Raw genomic sequence first — 18,329 nt, 5'->3', positions numbered from 1 at the left:
AGGGCGGCCGGCGGGCAGCGCGGCGGGAGCGCGCCGGGGCCTGGCGGGAGCGCGGCGCAGGCGCAGCGCGGGTCCGGGCCGCCATGCCGACCGTCAGCGTGAAGCGGGAGCTGCTGTTCCAGGCGCTGGGCAGGAGCTACAGTGAGTGCCCGCCATCCCCGCCGTGCCGCGGGACGCGCCCGCACAGCACCGCGCCCGCCCGCTGCCATCGCCGCGGCCCCTCCGCCGCTGCCCGCCCTGTGCGCGCACGGTGCCGCCGGCCGCGTGTCCCGTGTCCCGGGGCTGCACCGGGGCTCTCGGGGAAGCTCAGGCCTCAGCGCCAGTGGCACCCCTGCCGCCTGCTGCTCACCAGCCCACGGCAAGCCAGGCACAGCCATGTGCCATCCCCGGCCCCTTCAGCCCATTCCCCTGACACGCACTGCTAGAGCCCAGATCGCTCGGGCAGTGCAACCGCGCGTCCCCGCATGGCGGTTCCTGTTGGGAGTTTCACTGTCTGTGTTAGGATCTGGTTAAACGGAGAAGGAGGGGGAAGAGGGGGGAGCAGGCAAAGCGAGCGGTGAATAGCGAGGGTTTATTCAGTCCTTCCAGCCTGGCTCTCGAAGCGGATTTAAGATCTGCTCGGCTGAAGGAGCATTCAGGACATGCAGTGGTTTCGAGCAGACGGAAACTGTGGCTCTGCAGACAGCCCGATGCATTGTCAGAACAGGGCATTGTCAGATCTGCATTGTCAGAGCAGGGCTGTTCTGCGTTACTCACGTGTTGATGGTGCAGTTGATGCAACCTCTGTAGAGCAACCTGTCTGATCAGAACAGGAGCACTTGGCAGAAGCTGCCCAGTTATTCCCTTCTGATTTCATTATCTGTTCAGGCCAGAGTTGCTCTGACAGATCTGGCTGAGGAGCTTAGCTCCAAAGATCAGAAGCCCTCCCTTGTGACTGTCCGAATACCACGTCAATAAATCAAATATATACTAAAGAAGCTGCTACTTAGATGTAAATATAAGGAAAAATCTTCAAATTACTTGTACCTTTTTTTTGCCAAAATAGCTTTTGCTATCTTGTTTGAAAGCATTGTAAAGACATACACAAAAATTAGGTCTGAAGTCTGCTTATTAACCAAAATTCACCCTCTTCCTTCACAGCGGATGAAGAATTTGATGAGCTTTGCTTTGAGTTTGGTTTGGAGCTTGATGAAATTGTAAGTAATGGTTTTATTTGTTGCTTTTTGAGTAGATGTAGCATATTGACAGCATTGATTTTTGGTAAGAGTTTGTATGGCATTGTTTCCAGCATATCCCCTGTTGCAATGGTGTAATGCACTGTATTAACACAGGTGTTTTGAATCTGGGAAAAAACCCCTCAGACATACAAAAGTTACTGCTTTGGAAGCAAGAGCCTCCTAGATGGCATATTGCAGTACTTCCTGGAGGTCAGCACTCCGTGCTGCTTGATCTCAGGCACCATTTTATTTAGCAGCATAAGTATGGTCACAGAACATATATTGATCATATTTTACAATATCTGCTTGTCTTTTTGTTTGATATACAGTCATCTGTGCAATATCCATAAAAATGTATTTGTCCTGGACATTGTTAACTGAGTTGTAACTTTATAAATTTAACTAAATTTATATTTAACATTTTTATTTCAGTTCTGTACTTATGGAGATCTGCTATTCCTGATAACTCTATCCATGCAAATCTTGTTCAAGCAGACCAGTTTTGGTTTTGCCATTTAATTTTAGTTTATTGGCTTTTTAATGATGCTTATCAAAAGACATTTGAATGTCATATGTTATGCTTTATTTCAGAATAAATTTGATTATGACACGTCATTTGCCAATCTATTGCCAAAAATAACGTCTCATATCTCTGCTGGGATCTGACAGCCTGGAGGTTCTTGCTTCTATAATATTTTTTCTTAAAATTTTAATTCTGAATTTTTCTTTTGGTACACTGCTTTACAGTTTCTGAATTTGAGGTTTTATGTCATCCCTTGTATTTGGTTTGTCCATTTGCTGTATAAATGCAAATTACAGTGTTAAAACTTCTTATTAATACAGTTTCTGCTATCTTATCACTATCATACTGCTGTCAGTGTTAAGATATATCAGGTTAAACTCACATTTTTGCTTAATTTCAGACATCTGAGAAGGACATTATAAGTAAAGAAAAAGGTGAAGAAAAGGCCAAGGGTGCCTCTGATGTCGTTCTCTATAAAATTGATGTTCCTGCCAACCGCTATGATCTGCTTTGCCTGGAAGGGTTGGTCCGAGGACTGCAGGTCTTTAAGGAAAGGTAAGGCAGAGTTGTGAGATCTCTGTGGTGTTTGTTGAAATTTGGGTCCATTTCTGGTCAGTAAACAGAAATTCCTACTTGCTTGTATTTGGAGTATGATTACGTGTGTAGATGAGATTCATCAGGTGTTCCTCTGGAGAGGATCTATTGCATAACTCGAAAAGACCAGACTAGAATGTTCCTGGGTTTTGTATCTGTTCTAAAAAGTTTTCAATTGCTGTTCCATTTGAGACTTATCCTCTGTAAAGAACTCCTGCAGACAAACTTCCTTGTGATCCTTTCTTATAAATACCAAAACAAATAATTGATTTCCCTTTTCTGCAATGACTTCATCTTGCTGAGTTCTTCCTTTCTTGTTCAGTAATCTGTTGACCATCCCATAAAAAACAAGTTTTGCACAATTAGCTTATTACGTGCCAATAAATGTTAGCAAGGAAGTTTTCTACATATAATTCCTGCTCCATTTCTAGAGTTTGCTGCATTTCAGCTACAGACTTACTTCTGTTTTTGTTTTAGGATAAATCTCCCTAGGTTTGAAAAGATAATACCAGCTGAGGGTGAAGGTCAGAGGCTGATTATCACTGAACAGGTAAAATTGTTTACTGCACTTTTGTAAATGCATTGAGAGTTGCTGAAGCAGCAAGATCCATATCAGTATGATTTTGTAAGAGCAGTGAGGCTGGAAATCTTATTTGCAGAACAAGAGCTAAAGACATTTAAATATCTCTACTAGTTGTGATCTATTCTTAGGAATGAGGAGTGGGAGGAACAACAGACAAATTATTTTGGGTGAACCTAGTAGCAGATCAAATCAAAGTTTCAGATGCAGCTGAAATCAAATCTCTTGAGGAGCTGCTGTTGTGAATTGCAGACTGCCCAGGTCCGGCCTCACGCTGTGGCTGCCGTCCTGCGGAACATAACTTTCACCAAGGACCGCTACGACAGCTTCATCGACCTGCAGGAGAAGCTGCACCAGAACATCTGCAGGTCAGTGCTTAAATTTATAGTGTATAGTGTCTGTGTCTATGATTTTATCACATTAAAGCTGCACATCCCTATTGCAGAGAGGTGTTATGGTTATGCCAAGGAAAATCTTCTATAGGAGCTCTCTTGATCCTTCTCATTTCCTTGCCTGTTCAGCTGTTGCAGTTCATTCAGCAGTTGAGACAGAAGTGTTTAGCAACATTCCCATTGGATTTGCCTTGACAGTTGTGTTGCTATTCATAATAATATTTATTAAAATGTTATTCATCGAATAATTTCTGGGCTTCTCAAAATTATCCTTCTGCTTTTTCATTAAGCTCTTTTTTCATAAAGCATCATACTCCAAGAAACTCCCAAGTATTACTAGTAAACCATTATTTTGCTTTCTTTATTTCTAGGAAAAGAGCATTAGTAGCAATAGGTACCCATGACTTGGACACCATCACTGGTCCATTTACTTATACAGCCAAAGCACCTTCTGAAATTAAATTTAAGCCCTTGAATCAATCCCAGGAGTACACAGCCTCACAAATTATGGATCTGTATAGGGTAAGTGGAATTTTTCAGACTTGTTGCACTAAATGAGGAGGATAAATTTCCAAGGCTAACTATCTCTCATATCCTTGTTATTAGAAGTTGTTCTTACAAATAAAACACAATTGTCTTCTGTAGCTTAACAGCCATTGGACATTCCATATTTTGCTTGTCATGTTGGAAAACACATACTGGCCCTGGAGACAAATCATCAAGTGCCTCTGACTAAAGAGTAAGAGTGTTCAGAAACAAGAGAGACTAAAAGGAAATTAGGTTTTTGGTACAGCACATACTTAGGTCATTAGAACAAATGTAAATTTTGAATCAAATTTAGGGATGTGCCAGTATCCAGCAATTTATAATTGAAAGTATTGCTAATTTTTATCACTTTTAAGAAGAGTTCCTATAGACTAAGGATATTTGGCAATGTTTGTGTGCTGTGGTGAACAAGACTGTCATTTGGACAGAGTGGCCTACGCATGTTTGAAAGAATCCTTAAATAATCTTCAGCACTTCTGAAGAAAACCAAAAATCTAGTTCTTTAATTTCAGACTTTTCCTGCTGCTGGGAGACAACACTGTGCTAGTAAAGTACCTAACTCTAACCCAATCCTTCCCACCTTCAAAACACCCCTTAATCACTCCCCAAAGGATTGTGGCTCTGTGGAAGTTCACCTGTGAGTAGAAGTGGAGTTCAGTTTGTGCTTTGTTCCTCCAGACTGACAGCCACCTTCGGCACTACCTGCCCCTGATTGAAAACAAGCCACGTTACCCTGTCATTTATGACAGCAATGGGGTTGTTCTGTCCATGCCACCAATCATCAATGGTAAGATTAATTTGTGACTGCTCTGTAGTGTTACTGCTGTTTTGTGTGTGAATTGGTGCCTGACAGAAATGCTGATGTGCCATAGGGATTATTATGTTTTCTTAAAATTGTTTCACTTACAATTTCCTAAGTGTTCTTTCCTTCTTTCAGTTTAAAGATAGTCAGGTTTTTTGCTCCCTCCCTAAGCTTCTAGCGCTCATTTTTCTCATCTTCATCAGAAGGGTGTAAAAATTATACTGCAAACCTCTGCATTGAGCTTCTCATGCTCTTCCCCAACTCAACAAAGTTCCTTGTGACAGGAATTTTTGTTATGAAAGCATTTTTTTAAGCTAAAAGAAGCCATCAAGAAGTTATTTTGTAAACTGGTAACTGCAACTTTGTACTCCATTTTATGAGGTCACAGCAGGGAGCTTAACAGCAATGGGAACTAGTTTTTTATGACTCCTATTGTTATCACACTAAGTGATTTCAGAAGACTTTAATTTCTTAAAAAGAAAAAAATTGGTCTTGACCTTTTTTTTTGCATTGTTTCTAAATATGGGCTTCCTCTGAATGCAAAAGAAACCATGCGTGATTTTTGAGAACCAGGTTTACTGCAGCCATTTAATGGCATGTCAAGAATTACTCCTTAAAGAAAGATAATTCAGTATGTCTATATACTGAAATATAGGTGAGGAATCCGTAAATTTCCCTGCACTGACCAATAAATCTGCAGTGATAATCTCTTTGGATGTATGCTTCCTAATAGACCTTATCCAGCTAACCCAAATCTTCTTAAAAGGCAGCTCAAAGTCTCTGGCAGGGACTGTGACAGTAACTGTCTGAATTGAAGATGCTGTCAACCACTGTGCCTGATCCTTGTTAGGCTCATTCCAGCTTGGGGGTGCTCCATGTATGAGCACTGCATATTGTTTATATTTTACCAATTAAAAAGGTTGAGCTAAATTTAACACCTGCCTCTGCTTTAGAGAACAGTATCTAAGTGAGGTTTCCAGGTCAGAGATGCTTTTTAAACAGATAATGCAATCTAAACATCTGAATTGGTTGTTTGGATTATCTACAAGCACTGAAGTGAGGGCTTGTGTTTGCTTTGAAGTGAGTCCAGAGATGCTGACTACATTCCATGTGCAAAGAGACACAGCACAGTTGTAGGGAGGACAAGGTCCCTCAGTCCTGAGATCTCTGCTGCCCCTAACTCCCAGTCTGGCTGTGACCTCATTTCCTAGTAGGAAACTGAACCAGAGCAGCTAAGGGAGAAACAAAGCAAGCAGGAATTCCCTTGTATATCCTAATGCTTTCTTAGGCTCTGGTGCAGCTGCACTAATGAATGGTGCAAGGAAAGGCAAGGAGGACAAAGAGGCTGGATTTGACATGATCCCACAGGGATCTAGGACTGTGTGTGCCCATTCCTGCATGGTTCCCAGCCATGGATTCACTCCGGGTGGGCACTGCCCATCTGTGCCTAACAGGCAGAATGAGATCTCTGTACAGTTGCTCCAGACTGCTTGTGCCTTACTAACAGACCCCACTTTTGTAGGGAACCATCTGCTAGGGACCTTCACATCCAGTTTGCAAAAGAGACATTTCAGGTGCTTCTTCCAGACAAGAAAATTTTGATTGCAACAGGGATGTGCTTCTGTGCACACATCATAACTCCCAGTACAGACAAATTCATGCCTAGAAGGGACCCATACTAGCACCTAAATTACTACCATAGAGCAACCTTTAGGGTATCAGCAGTGTCAGGAGAGCCCAGAATGACTATTGATTGTCATTAGTCTAAATAATTTTTTGAAAGCCATTTCATTTGTTCCTGCCCAAGGAAATGATGTAGATCACACATGTGATGGGATGTGGGACGAAGCCCAGGGAAGATGGGATGCTGTGGCAGTGCAGAGCCCTTTGCTAACAGCAGATGGCCACTGTTCTGTTAGCTGCCTTTCCCAGCTGGCTGCCAGGATACTGAATATCCCTGTGTCTTGCAGTGTAAAGCATAACCCAGTCAGTGTGTCTGATCTACTTTTTTCCTTTTCTTTGATTCATAAATTCAAATATAAAAAGAGCTGCAATTCTGCTAACAACTGTGAATGTTGGTGCAGTGGCTTTTTCAAGCTGTGGAAAATGACAGTGATCTTTCTGACACAAAATCAGTATCACTGCTATTGCAATAAAACTAATATTTCTTAACATGTTTTTGTTTTCACATGTTTTAGGAGATCATACAAAAATAACGCTAAATACCAGAAATGTGTTTATTGAATGTACAGGCACAGATATTACAAAGGTAAATTAATCTTTCCTGCTTTTGAAATGCTTTAATATAATTGTTTTCCCTTTGGGTAATAGAGCTCCAATACAAAGACCTACAACCAAAGGCATTTACTGTAAGGAGCCAACCTTCCAATGCAAAAGTTGTAGGACTGTGGAATTCTCTGGAAACAGTTTCAGGCTTGCTCTATAGACAGCGTTGTGTTTTCACTGAATTTTGATTTTACTGTATCTTTATGTTGACACTAAGTGTTCAGCTTGTATGAGAAAATAATTCAAGTAAATTAGAGACTGTTTGTGCTTTTTGAGCTCTTTTTCTAAATCTGAAAGACTTAGAAAAGAGTAAAATTTACTAAGACTTCCTGTTATGGCAGAATACTATTTGTAAAGATTCATTTTGTCTCCTACTGAAAATTTGGGCTGAGAGAAGAAAGACAAGGATTTTTCTACTTAGTTATCTTTATCAAGCAGGGATGCCATGCAAATAATTGCTAAATTCAAGTCTTTCCATATGCAAATTCTGTAACTCAAAGCTGAAGCATGAAAGCCAAGGAGCTATAATTGCCTGTTCTTGAATATAGGTTGTGCATTCATTGATCGTTTCCTAAAGTGTGTAACTTCATGCTTAACAGCAAAACTGCTTTTAACTTACTCTACTACAAAATGGTATGTTAACAACACAAATAAATTTGCATGTTGAGGAGTGGCTTCTAAGCAAACTAATAAGTAACCATTTCTTGCTACTGCTTGTCTTGATAGTAAAAATAAATAAAATGTTGTTCTTTTACATGAAGGAAATTACACTGTCAGGCATCAAAAAAAACCCTTTGTGGATTGAGAAGTTCATCTGAATCTCATTATTACATTTCATTATACTAATCTATTGAAATATTAACTATAAAACAAAAAAATTTGCAAATGAGGTTATTTGATAATATATTGCTAAGCAATGCAGTCCTTCAGCCTCTCCATTCTCACTTGAACTTCAGTAAAATTACTAACTAGACAGGTTAGGAAGACCCAGTTCTAAATGGTAATAAAAACCCTGTGTTTCTAAAGAGCAGAGTTTAGAAAAGATACACAAAGGCTTCAGAACCTTGAAAATCAGATTTTCAAGCTTTTGCACAAATGTCTGCATCACAAGGAAATTTTTTTTAAAATTCAGTCTAATATTCTAGACTGCTAGGAAATTAGAATAGAATGAAGAGGGTGTAAGATGAGATATTTTCCCCATTTCTTGTTAAGATATTTTGTCTACTTCAACACAAGTAGATGATAGATTTCACTGTGATTATTATGTTTGTTTTGCAGGCAAAAATTGTTCTTGATATTATAGTCACGATGTTCAGTGAATATTGTGAGAAGCCATTCACGTGAGTATAAATCTCCAGGGCCACATATATATAAATTTCCACATTTGGGCCATGTGTTACAACCAGTTTTACTTATATTTTTCTCTCTCTCAGTGTTGAAGCAGTAGAAGTGGTTTATCCCAATGGGAAGACCCACATCTATCCGGTAAGCACAGCACGAGGATATCTCTGTGTCCTTAGGGAGAGGGCTGATTTACACAAAGTCTGGGAACAGTGACATTGTTTTCTTTTCCTGCTATGGCAACATCTGCTGGTTCTGAGGTGTAGTGTAAAAACCCAGTGAGTCAGAACCTCCTCTAACCCCACAAAAAATAACACCAGCTCCAGCTTCTCCTTGTCAAGGAAAGTAATTTTGAAGCTCCATTGAATTATGATGAGGTTAAAAAAACCACTATTATGGTGTAGCATGTCTGTGATAGGAACTTTTTCAGGAACAAGTAAAGATTGCAATCAAAGGTCATCATCTGTGTCTAAAGCTTTTAAATCCTACATGTTCCAAATCAGGAAAAATGAATGCAGGAAGAGATCCTTCAGCCTTAAGCCTATGGACAACTGAAATCAGCCTCAGCATAATGTACTTATCAGATCTGGAAGCTTTAATGCCCTTCAGCTGAAATAACCTTGTAACACTGCATTTTTCAGTCCTCACTTTACAGAGACACCAACTATGTAAAGGTCTAAAAAGCAGAATATTGACTTCAAGTTCAGTTCAGAGCCCCAGACAGATCTGTTCACAGTAATGCAGTCTTACATTTTTATTCTCTTAATAAGTATAAAGAAAGCAATTCCTCCTGTTTCCTGAAAGTAACTGAAGACAGAGTTGAACTCTGGTTATGAACTGTGAACTCTGAGTTATGAACTCTGGTTGAGTTCATAAAATCAGATACACCAAGGGAGTACAAATTGTTTAGAGGGAAAGAAACTTTTTTTTGCTGAGAGGTTTTCTAGTGTCATTTTAGCTTTTTCTTTTCTCAATGTCAGTTTTAATCACCAGAGGAAAGATGTAGAATCCTGAAAAGATATCCAACAAAATAGAAATTTCTGCAGTAACCAAAGAGCTTCCCTAGATAAAATAGAGGAAAAAACCCACAAGTTTCAGATGCTATGTTTTTTTAAGGATTTGTATATCAAGTGCATTAGAAAAACATGGAAGACATAAATACATATAAAATATCTTCCTTAAATACATTGCACACTTGCTAAGTAAAATACTGGTAGGTATTTGTCTGCCAATAAGGAAATAGAAAGTTTTCCTTCCTTTTCCTGTTAAAGGTCATTTGATCTGTACATGACCATGAGATCTCATGCATGACCCTTCTGTGCTTTAGGGCTTTGACTTAGGATGAACTCACCAGAAACTTTCAGTGACTCTGATACTTGCATATATCAGGAATTATCGGAAGTTTCAATAACAGGGATTTCATGCTGCATTCACCCTTCCAGCTTAACCAAGAACAGCTTTTGTATCACATACTAGAGTATATTTTCAACAATCCTGTTCACTTTAGAATGCTAAATATAGCCTAATATTCCACATTTGTCTTCTGTGGGTGTCATTCATAGTATGCCAGTTAGAAGCTAGATTACTGAGATTGAATCCTCTCAGGTAGAAATGGCAGGCACTGTATATGTATATTAAAATCTGTATATGTAATATGTATATTAAAATCTTTGTCTTTCTTTTCAGGAGCTGGCTTATCGAACAGAGAAGGTGAAACCTGAATACATTAACAAGAAAGTAGGAATCAGGTGTGTTACTGCAAATTAAAACATAGTTTTTATTAACCGTGACAAAGGTACTAGAGGACATTGATTATTGCATTGTTTTAAAAATGTTTAGACTGTGATTTTTTTTAATTTATCAAAAATTCTGGGGTTATCTTGGGTAATTAGATTGACTCTGTAACAGAGTTCCCTGCTTTCAGAGAAGGTGAATGATTCTTTACGGCTTCCCACAACTGTCATGAAGTAAAGGAAAATGACCATCTCATGAATGAGAATCTGAGCTGGTTCTGTTTGAATGCTAAATCTGTGTACAGTCCATAAAGCACTTACAGATTGTCCAGGATATGAGGCAATGCCGAAAAAACACTGATTACTTTACAAAACCAGTCAATACATTGCAAAATCCATAAATTACCACTCTCTTGTTTTGTTTCAGTGAAACTCCATCAAGCCTGGCAAAGCTGCTGACTAGGATGTGTTTGAAGTCCCACGTCACAGGGAATGGGAACCATCTAGAGGTTGAAATCCCTCCTACCAGAGCAGACATTATCCATGCCTGTGATATCGTAGAAGATGCAGCAATAGCTTATGGTTATAACAACATTCAGATGCTGATCCCGAAAACATACACCATAGCTAATCAAGTAAGATTGCCCCTTCAAATGAATGCTCTGTTGTCAGTAAATGACTGCTGCATGCCAGAAGGGCTTTGGGGAAAACAGAACCTAGGAATTAAATATTTTGACATGCTTTGCCTTGAGAAGTATTTACCATGGATGGGATACAAAACAGATGCCCCGCTGATTTGAATAAGTCTAAGACCAGTGGTTGCTGGTACTTGAAAAAAGACAGGGTTTAAGTAGGGAACCCGTATTAAATCTCTAATTGGGAGATTCATTTCCTCAGGCAAGCCTAAAGGCAGCTGGCTAATGCTTTCAAAAATTTTAAGCACACAAGCATAGTCCCTCCCTAGTGAATTCACCATCATGTAACAGGCAGAATCACCTTGGGAAAGAATAGCAAAATGCTTTTAGATGGAAGCTGAAAACTGTTTTGTTTCATTTTAGCTCCCCCTCAATAAGCTTGCAGAACTTCTGAGGCTGGACTTGGCAGCTGCTGGATTCACTGAAGCACTCACTTTTGCCCTGGTATATTACATTGATTTCATATTTTTCTTAATTGCATGTTTGAACAATGATGCAATCAGAACTGCAGAGGGTGGTCTGAGGATATGTTATTGTATAAATGTATCAGTATCATCCAATGCTGTTTTGGCAGCTGATTGTTTACTAGGGCTTTGGAATCACAGTATAATATTTGGAGAGTTTGTAGGTCAGAAAAATTAAATGAGTCACTGTTAATGTGGTATGCAGTTCTAAGTATAGAGAGGGAAATAGCCGCTGAAGGACTGGTTTTGGTTTAACTTGATAGGATGAAATTGTAAGACAGCAAATCTCTCTCAAGACTTTGGTCACCAGATGTGAAATTCATCATAATTCAATAATCCGGAAAAACAACATGAAAATTGAGTACTTTCTGGTGGGTATTCTACAGTGTATTGAGATTTACCTATTTACCTATTTTTCTTTAGTATTGTCACTTGCCCACAATTCTTTTGCAATCAGTCTGCAAAGAGCTTATTTTAAGAATACTCATAAAAAAGTTACAGTATACAGACACTAGGGGGACATGCTTTCTAAATTTCACCACAGGTAGGGTTTTGAATAAAGACAACAAATGGATATATGGTACATAGATAAATATAGATAAAAATATAGCATTGTTATCCCTGGTTTTTGGTATTCTTTGTTACAGCCATGCCAGTAGTCTTTGACCAAGAATTAGGACTCTGCAGCAGCAAGTGCCACTCTGGTACTAACTGATGCCATAATTTGTACTATGGAAATTATACAGCATGATAATGTGCTAAAACAGAATGTACAGCAGGAAACAACATCTTTGTCATGGCCACTTGCTCATACCCCTTAGCTGTGAACTGGATCAGAGAACCTGATCTGCTCTTAAAAACAAAGAAGTTAAATATGCTCCTATGCCCTCCAAATGTATGTGGTAACTGTCCCTGTATGGAGACTGGCATAGGCAGCTATTGAAAATACAAGATACATTTCTAAAAATCCTTTCTGTTGCAAGATCAAAGCCTTTGCCTAAATGCCCAGTTTGTGCACATTTTAGCATATGGGGAGCTCCCATCACATATTCTGTTAAAATCTCTGTGGAACTTCCCAACTTCTTCCTGAACCTAAAACTTACTAGATGGCCAGTTATAAATCCTTGAAAGTATACAACCTCTTAAGATAGGACAGAGTGATCTGCTCACAGATTATTTTCTACTAATTAACTCTAATATTTTAAGATGCAGCATTTCAGGCTCCTAAAAAACTTCTGGTAGTTGAAGAGCTCAGATATTGCAACTACATTTGCTAATTTGAAAGAACTGAATAAAATTTTAACACCTTCAGATTTCACAGAGCTTCAAAAGCAAAATTTGGTCTCATTCTGAAAAATATATTCCGGTTTTAATATTTGGTTATTAACTCATTTAAGTAACCAGGACAATAAGTAGTATTGTGCTGCAGTGCTAATATCTAACAGAGGTATTCAGGCCTGTGGTTACTACTATGTTGAGGCAACAGTACATATAGTCAGTTTTTAAAGTTTTTCTTTATTCATTAATATTATTATCCAAAATTAATATTTCCTAATTCATTATTCATTTTTGAGTGCTGCACTCTTGCTTGTTTCTTTGAACACATAGTTCATTTATTTCAGCACCAAATAGGTAATATGTCTGTATGTCTATTCCTATAAATAGGAATATTTAATACATTACATTGCTACAACTGAGAACCTTTATGAACTGCAACAGCAGAATTTTTGAAGGTCATGCAGTGTGTCATGGTATCACATTTCCTATTTGTATTTCTGCTGTGGCAGGATAAAACTCACAGTCTGAGTGACACTTTAAGTGAGGCTTATGACTTTGTGATATAATTTATACTACAATATTTTGTACTCCAATCTTATATGACAAACACTGCTTATGTATTTTTGCACTCAGTCTATTTCTTGGATAGAGCCCAAAGTTACACTTTTACACAATAATGTTGCCTTCTGTGAGGAGCTCTAGTTTAGCCAGAATCCATGTTGTTAAATTACAGTAACATGCTGAAGTTTAGATAGACATCTGAAAACTGTTTAACACAGTTCTCTTCTCCTAAATTCAGCATTCCTTGTGTTATTTGGGATTTTTAAAAATGATTATTCAATAATCCACTTTTTCAGATGGTATCATCTGCTCATTTTTCTCACAGTTGGTGTATCAACACACTGTGTGAGTGCTGCCAGTGCAAAGGCAACACTTCTGGGAGCCTGCAGTACACAAGCAAATCCTCAATTACAGGCCTAGTCTGCTACTGGTTTCTTTATTACTCTAATAAAGCTATAAATTCTGGAAATCTGAAGTGTGGATCTTAGAAGTAGCATCTATTGCAGTATGTGCACAGACATTGGCTGAGCCTGATAAACTGAATGCATATTGTTTCACTGACCAGCTTCAAAATACACCTTTAGAATAAAGGCTTTAAAAACACTTCAACCCCCAAAATTGAACAAACTACAAGAATCTTATATACAGCTCTGAAAAGTGAAGTCTTGGCCATACAAGCTGTTTTTCATAGACAGTACTGCACTTTATGTAAGTATCCCTCAAGGGATTGTTTTACTTTGTTTGAAAGAACAGATACCAGTCCCTCTGCAAGTGCTATTATCAGAATAAAAATCTTCACCCACTGCAAGTCAGGCTGCAGAATCTGAGCCTGTTTTTAAAATAAATTACAACAGTCCGTGACAGAAGCCTAAATAAACACTTGCCTTTTTTTTTTAACCCAGCTTAATTTTAGTTAATAATTAACGCTTATAAATAAGACTTAAGTAGGCAAACTGGTTTAAGGCTGGGGCTTAATTTGTATTATGAGTGTTACGTGTGAGAGGCTGTATTATGGGGCAGTGCTACAATTCTATTGTTCATTCTTGAGATCAAATTTCATCATTGGCTTGCTGTCTATTTTAACCACTTGACCTTGATATGTTTTTGTCTGATTTTCAGTGTTCTCAAGAAGATATTGCAGATAAACTTCGCACAGACATCTCTGCAGCAAACGCTGTGCGCATAGCAAACCCCAAAACAGCAGAATTTCAGGTGACATCATTTACACTCTGAGAGCAATATTGTCATGGGTTCTGTATTTAAAAAGGAGAGAAAGGAACTTACAGAAAATTAAATTTATAAACTATAAGCTGCATTTCCTGCATTAAAGAGCTTGTGTATATTTATGTGCTGAATGTGTCATTTTCTGTTACTGCACTGAGAAATCTCTTCCAATGTGAAATACTGTCAGCTTTGCAAGAAAGCAAAGTACCATGTTATGTGTGGCAGAATGTGGCAAAACTGAGCAGTCTTATTCAGAAAATCCCAGATGGCTGCACTTCCTTATCTATTCAGCATAGAAGGACCTATTAGACTAGGCAAGCTCTAAACATCCTGAGCTTTGAGTAGGAAACATTTGGGTTGTTTGTTTTTAAATATTGAGCATTATTACTCTTGGTTTGTTTTTTTTTTAATTCTGTGATGCTCTTTAAGTATTTTAATACTTCTTTCTAGATCATTTGATCTTAGCTAGAGCAAACTTAGAATTTGCCTTTTGTATAAGTGAGAGTATGGGGATTTTTTTCACTTTCTGTATTTCTATGCTGCAGTGCAACTCAACCACCTGTGAAATGATACCAGTTCATAAGTTCACATATAAACTCTTTAAGAGAATGCAATATATAAAATATGGAGAGAATGTACATTTCCACGTTTAAAAATTCTAAATCAAAGTTGCTTAAACATAAGAGATAAGTGCAGTATTTGCACACGACTACTTTTAAATTCTTGTTATGACTGGACAAAACCAAAAAAAGAAAACTAGATAATTTGGAAGGTATTTGACTTGCAGCATCTCTGTTTGTCCTGCAGGTGGCACGTACAACCCTCCTTCCTGGGCTGCTGAAAACTATTGCTGCCAACAGAAAGATGCCCTTGCCTCTCAAACTCTTTGAGATTTCTGACATTGTAGTAAAAGATCCTAATACAGGTAAGAAGAGAAGGTTCCTCAGAATCTTTGATAATGGAAATACATTTACATACAAAAATAGCAATAGTAAAGGAAATCTGTATTTCCTTTAAAATAGGCATTTCCATAATAATAGTAATTCCATACTACATTTGTATTAATGTGCAGAGCACAAGATTTAAAAGCTTGGTTTTCAGGCTGGATTTTAGAGTGGCTGGAAACATTGCTCATTTTAGATGCTCTCTCAAAACTACAAGGAGATACACTGCAACTGCTTTTAGGCATCTAAATATTATTAAAATCTGTCACAGATACTGAAAAACTGCAAGCATAAACACAAGACTAAAAAATAATCTGCTCTAAATTTTTGTTCCTCTTAATCTAGTGCTCCTTCGTATTCTTATCAGGAATGTAATTGATATTCTTATCAGGGATGTATCTCATGAGAGAACCTGCTGGCAGTGTTTGCAAGTGGCACAATCCCTGGAAAGCAGAAATACCAAAGGCATTTTGCTGGTACAGTTCTAGAGCCTGCTTAGGCCACTGCAGTCATGTGCAGGCTGGAGAGCAGAATGTCTCCAGCTTGGGAAGAGCAGGTTTTATTTATAGGTAGATTCTATAGATATCAGTTATTCAGGGGAAGATTTTGGGGTCAGTGTGTCTCAACAGGAATCCCTTTTCCATCATCCTTAAACAGGATTGCTTGTGTTTGTTCTCCCAAATTATTTTCTGAGAAGCTGATAACTGATATGAAGAATGAGATTGGTAGCAGAGATACAGGGTAGAGAATGGAAAAGTCTGTGTAAAAAACTGTATCCATAAATAAAAAGCTCCACAGTACAAAATTTCCTCTCTCATTAATAAAATTATTATCCTTATTTTTCCATTTCATCCAGCTATGCTAAGAAAGCATGGCTGCCCTAACCATGTAGCCTTAATTGTTGTAAGCGAAACAGGCAAAGCAGCTGGTTCACTTTCCAGAGGCCTCAGTGAAACCCTTCCTGTGTTTTGGGGCCTCTTTGCACTGATTTCACTGTGTATGATCAAAATTTCAAATTACCTTTATGTGGAAAAAGGTATCAGTAAAATGAACTGTAGAAACAGATTTTTAAATGTTAAAAATTAGCCTAAATTTTATTGATTCATGTCTTTTTCTATGGTATATTGAGAGAAAAGGAGTGCCCAAGCTACAACTTTTGGGAGGAGTTGAATGAAGTTTTGCTTCAGTAAAAAGGCTGACATTACTTTAAATTCAGTGGTAGCAATGGTTCTGTTGTTTCATTATCTAGTCTCAGATTTTAGTGGTGGTGTTTAAAGTATCTGGAATCTGCAAACCACAGTTTTATATAAAGCCTAAACAAAATGGCAAGTAAATTGCTTTGGTGATGAATTTAATTGGTAGATTACCTTTTTTCCTTTTTGAAGGAAAAAAGAGCCTTGCCAAGCAAAACAAGCAGCTTTAGCAAACCATGTAGGCTCTTTTTTATTAAATACAGACAGTTTGGTGGTGCAGCTCATTCCTTGATGGGCATGCAGTTAGCTAGAATGCAAAAAACGTGGGACAGATGGCAGAATAGCATCAGCATTCTTTAGAACCAAGAGTGGGGCTGTTTATCTTGGACTAAGGAGCACATTTACTCTGGCATTATAAAGCTGATGGCTTAAATTGTTAATTTTATTTCAGGTTTGTCAAGTGCAGCTCTTGAAAGCTTTCATTTGTGTAGATGGGTGCTTAACAGTTTTATAAAGAATGATTTTAGGGTGTACTTAATTTTGATGGGAATCATTGCAACAAAGACTTCTGAGGCAGCATCTTTGTGCTGTGTCTGCTCTTGGGCAGCCCTCTCATGGACTGAGCCCTTGCAGACTGTGAGCAGTATCTGAAATGGGTTTTAATCTTGTGTTTAGAATCATTACTGTCTTCCCCACACAGACTTCCAAAATTAACCTTGCCTAATAAAAAGTTTATTAGGAGGTGGGGGTGGTGGAGAAAGGCAATCATTGAAAATGTGGGGTTGTCCTCTCACATATGGAATGAGATTTCTTGCACAAGGCTTATGTCATCAGACTGGCTTAATTTAATTTTATTATTTCATGATTTTGGCATGCAGAATTCCCAATTAATAATTTCAAAAGTATGGGTCAAAAGAGGACTGACATGAACTGTATTTGAAATGACATCTTGCAGTGATCCAGGTGTGAATGAACAAGCTCTTTTAAACACTCTGGGTTTTCATAAAGTACACAGAACTTGTGCTTACCAAGGTGAACTGAACATATTTCTCTTCAGACTTACCTGACAAAGTTTTGATGTATTAAATTAGCAAAATCTGTGACAGATTTAATATAACTAAATAGAACCAAATTTGAGCAAAAATGGTTTTTCTCAGGGCAGGAGGAAATGTGCTGATTTTGAATATGTTGCACAGCATTTGTGTGGGTAATTTGTAGCACTAGGTAATCACTTCTGTAGGATGGTTACACCAGTTTAGGGTATAAATCAGCACTTTTACTACCAGGCCTAAGAGAGAATACCCTTTTTCTCACCATAACAAAAGAAATGAATCCATTAAAAAATCATCTCTGACCAATGATATTGGAGAATCTGGCAAGCTTATGGTAGCACACATTTGGCACAATTTACATCATCTGTGAATACAGCTGCTGCCACCTTTTGAAGCATATTTCCAACTGTCTGGAAGTGTTGGTTTTCTGCAGAAAATAGTTTGGGAGGCTAAAAGACAAGTTTGCATGAGCAGGTGTCCCTTTTCAGATCACCAGGTCATTTTTCTGAAGCAGCTCTAAATTTCAAGGGAGCAGTGTACAACAGTGCTTTATCTTGCTCTGCACTCTTCTGGTTCACATATTCCTAAGCAGCTGCCCATCCTTTGGATTGTTTTTCAGCAGCATCCCCAGGAAGTGCTTTGAAGTCTCAGAAATATATACACACATATATATATTTATGTATAATTTGGGTTGACATACTTGGCAAGCTCACTTGAAAAATAGAAATGTTTCATGGCATGACATGAGAGCTCTTAAGTGACTTATAAAGAACTGAAGCATTTCTAACATCTGCCAGCTTTTGCCTACAAATCCCAGTATCTTTTTTCCTCCCTATCACTTTTGGTGAATGAACTTCCTCTGTTGTGATAGAACTCTGTAAAGGACTAAATTTTATAACACTTG

The 18,329-nt window shown here is 38.3% G+C and overlaps 1 protein-coding gene across 1 annotated transcript in view; it reads left to right on the top strand.

Annotated features, from left to right (window-relative positions):
• Nucleotides 1-76: 76 nt before the first annotated feature.
• Nucleotides 77-18,329, top strand: part of FARSB (phenylalanyl-tRNA synthetase subunit beta) — a 35,351-nt gene continuing 17,098 nt past the window's right edge. The window contains exons 1-15 of the mRNA XM_058812238.1: nucleotides 77-141; nucleotides 1,141-1,196; nucleotides 2,141-2,295; nucleotides 2,812-2,884; nucleotides 3,167-3,282; nucleotides 3,678-3,828; nucleotides 4,531-4,639; nucleotides 6,853-6,923; nucleotides 8,219-8,280; nucleotides 8,374-8,425; nucleotides 9,968-10,029; nucleotides 10,442-10,649; nucleotides 11,073-11,153; nucleotides 14,132-14,224; nucleotides 15,044-15,161. Of these exons, the coding sequence (XP_058668221.1) occupies nucleotides 84-141; nucleotides 1,141-1,196; nucleotides 2,141-2,295; nucleotides 2,812-2,884; nucleotides 3,167-3,282; nucleotides 3,678-3,828; nucleotides 4,531-4,639; nucleotides 6,853-6,923; nucleotides 8,219-8,280; nucleotides 8,374-8,425; nucleotides 9,968-10,029; nucleotides 10,442-10,649; nucleotides 11,073-11,153; nucleotides 14,132-14,224; nucleotides 15,044-15,161 (1,465 nt within the window). The 5' untranslated portion in view covers nucleotides 77-83. The remainder of the gene's footprint in view (nucleotides 142-1,140; nucleotides 1,197-2,140; nucleotides 2,296-2,811; nucleotides 2,885-3,166; nucleotides 3,283-3,677; nucleotides 3,829-4,530; nucleotides 4,640-6,852; nucleotides 6,924-8,218; nucleotides 8,281-8,373; nucleotides 8,426-9,967; nucleotides 10,030-10,441; nucleotides 10,650-11,072; nucleotides 11,154-14,131; nucleotides 14,225-15,043; nucleotides 15,162-18,329) is intronic.

This window comes from Ammospiza caudacuta, chromosome 11, assembly GCF_027887145.1.
Source record: "Ammospiza caudacuta isolate bAmmCau1 chromosome 11, bAmmCau1.pri, whole genome shotgun sequence".
Lineage (NCBI taxonomy): Eukaryota > Metazoa > Chordata > Aves > Passeriformes > Passerellidae > Ammospiza > Ammospiza caudacuta.
Note: the sequence above shows the minus strand (reverse complement) of the source record. Positions and strands in the feature narration are given on the sequence as shown.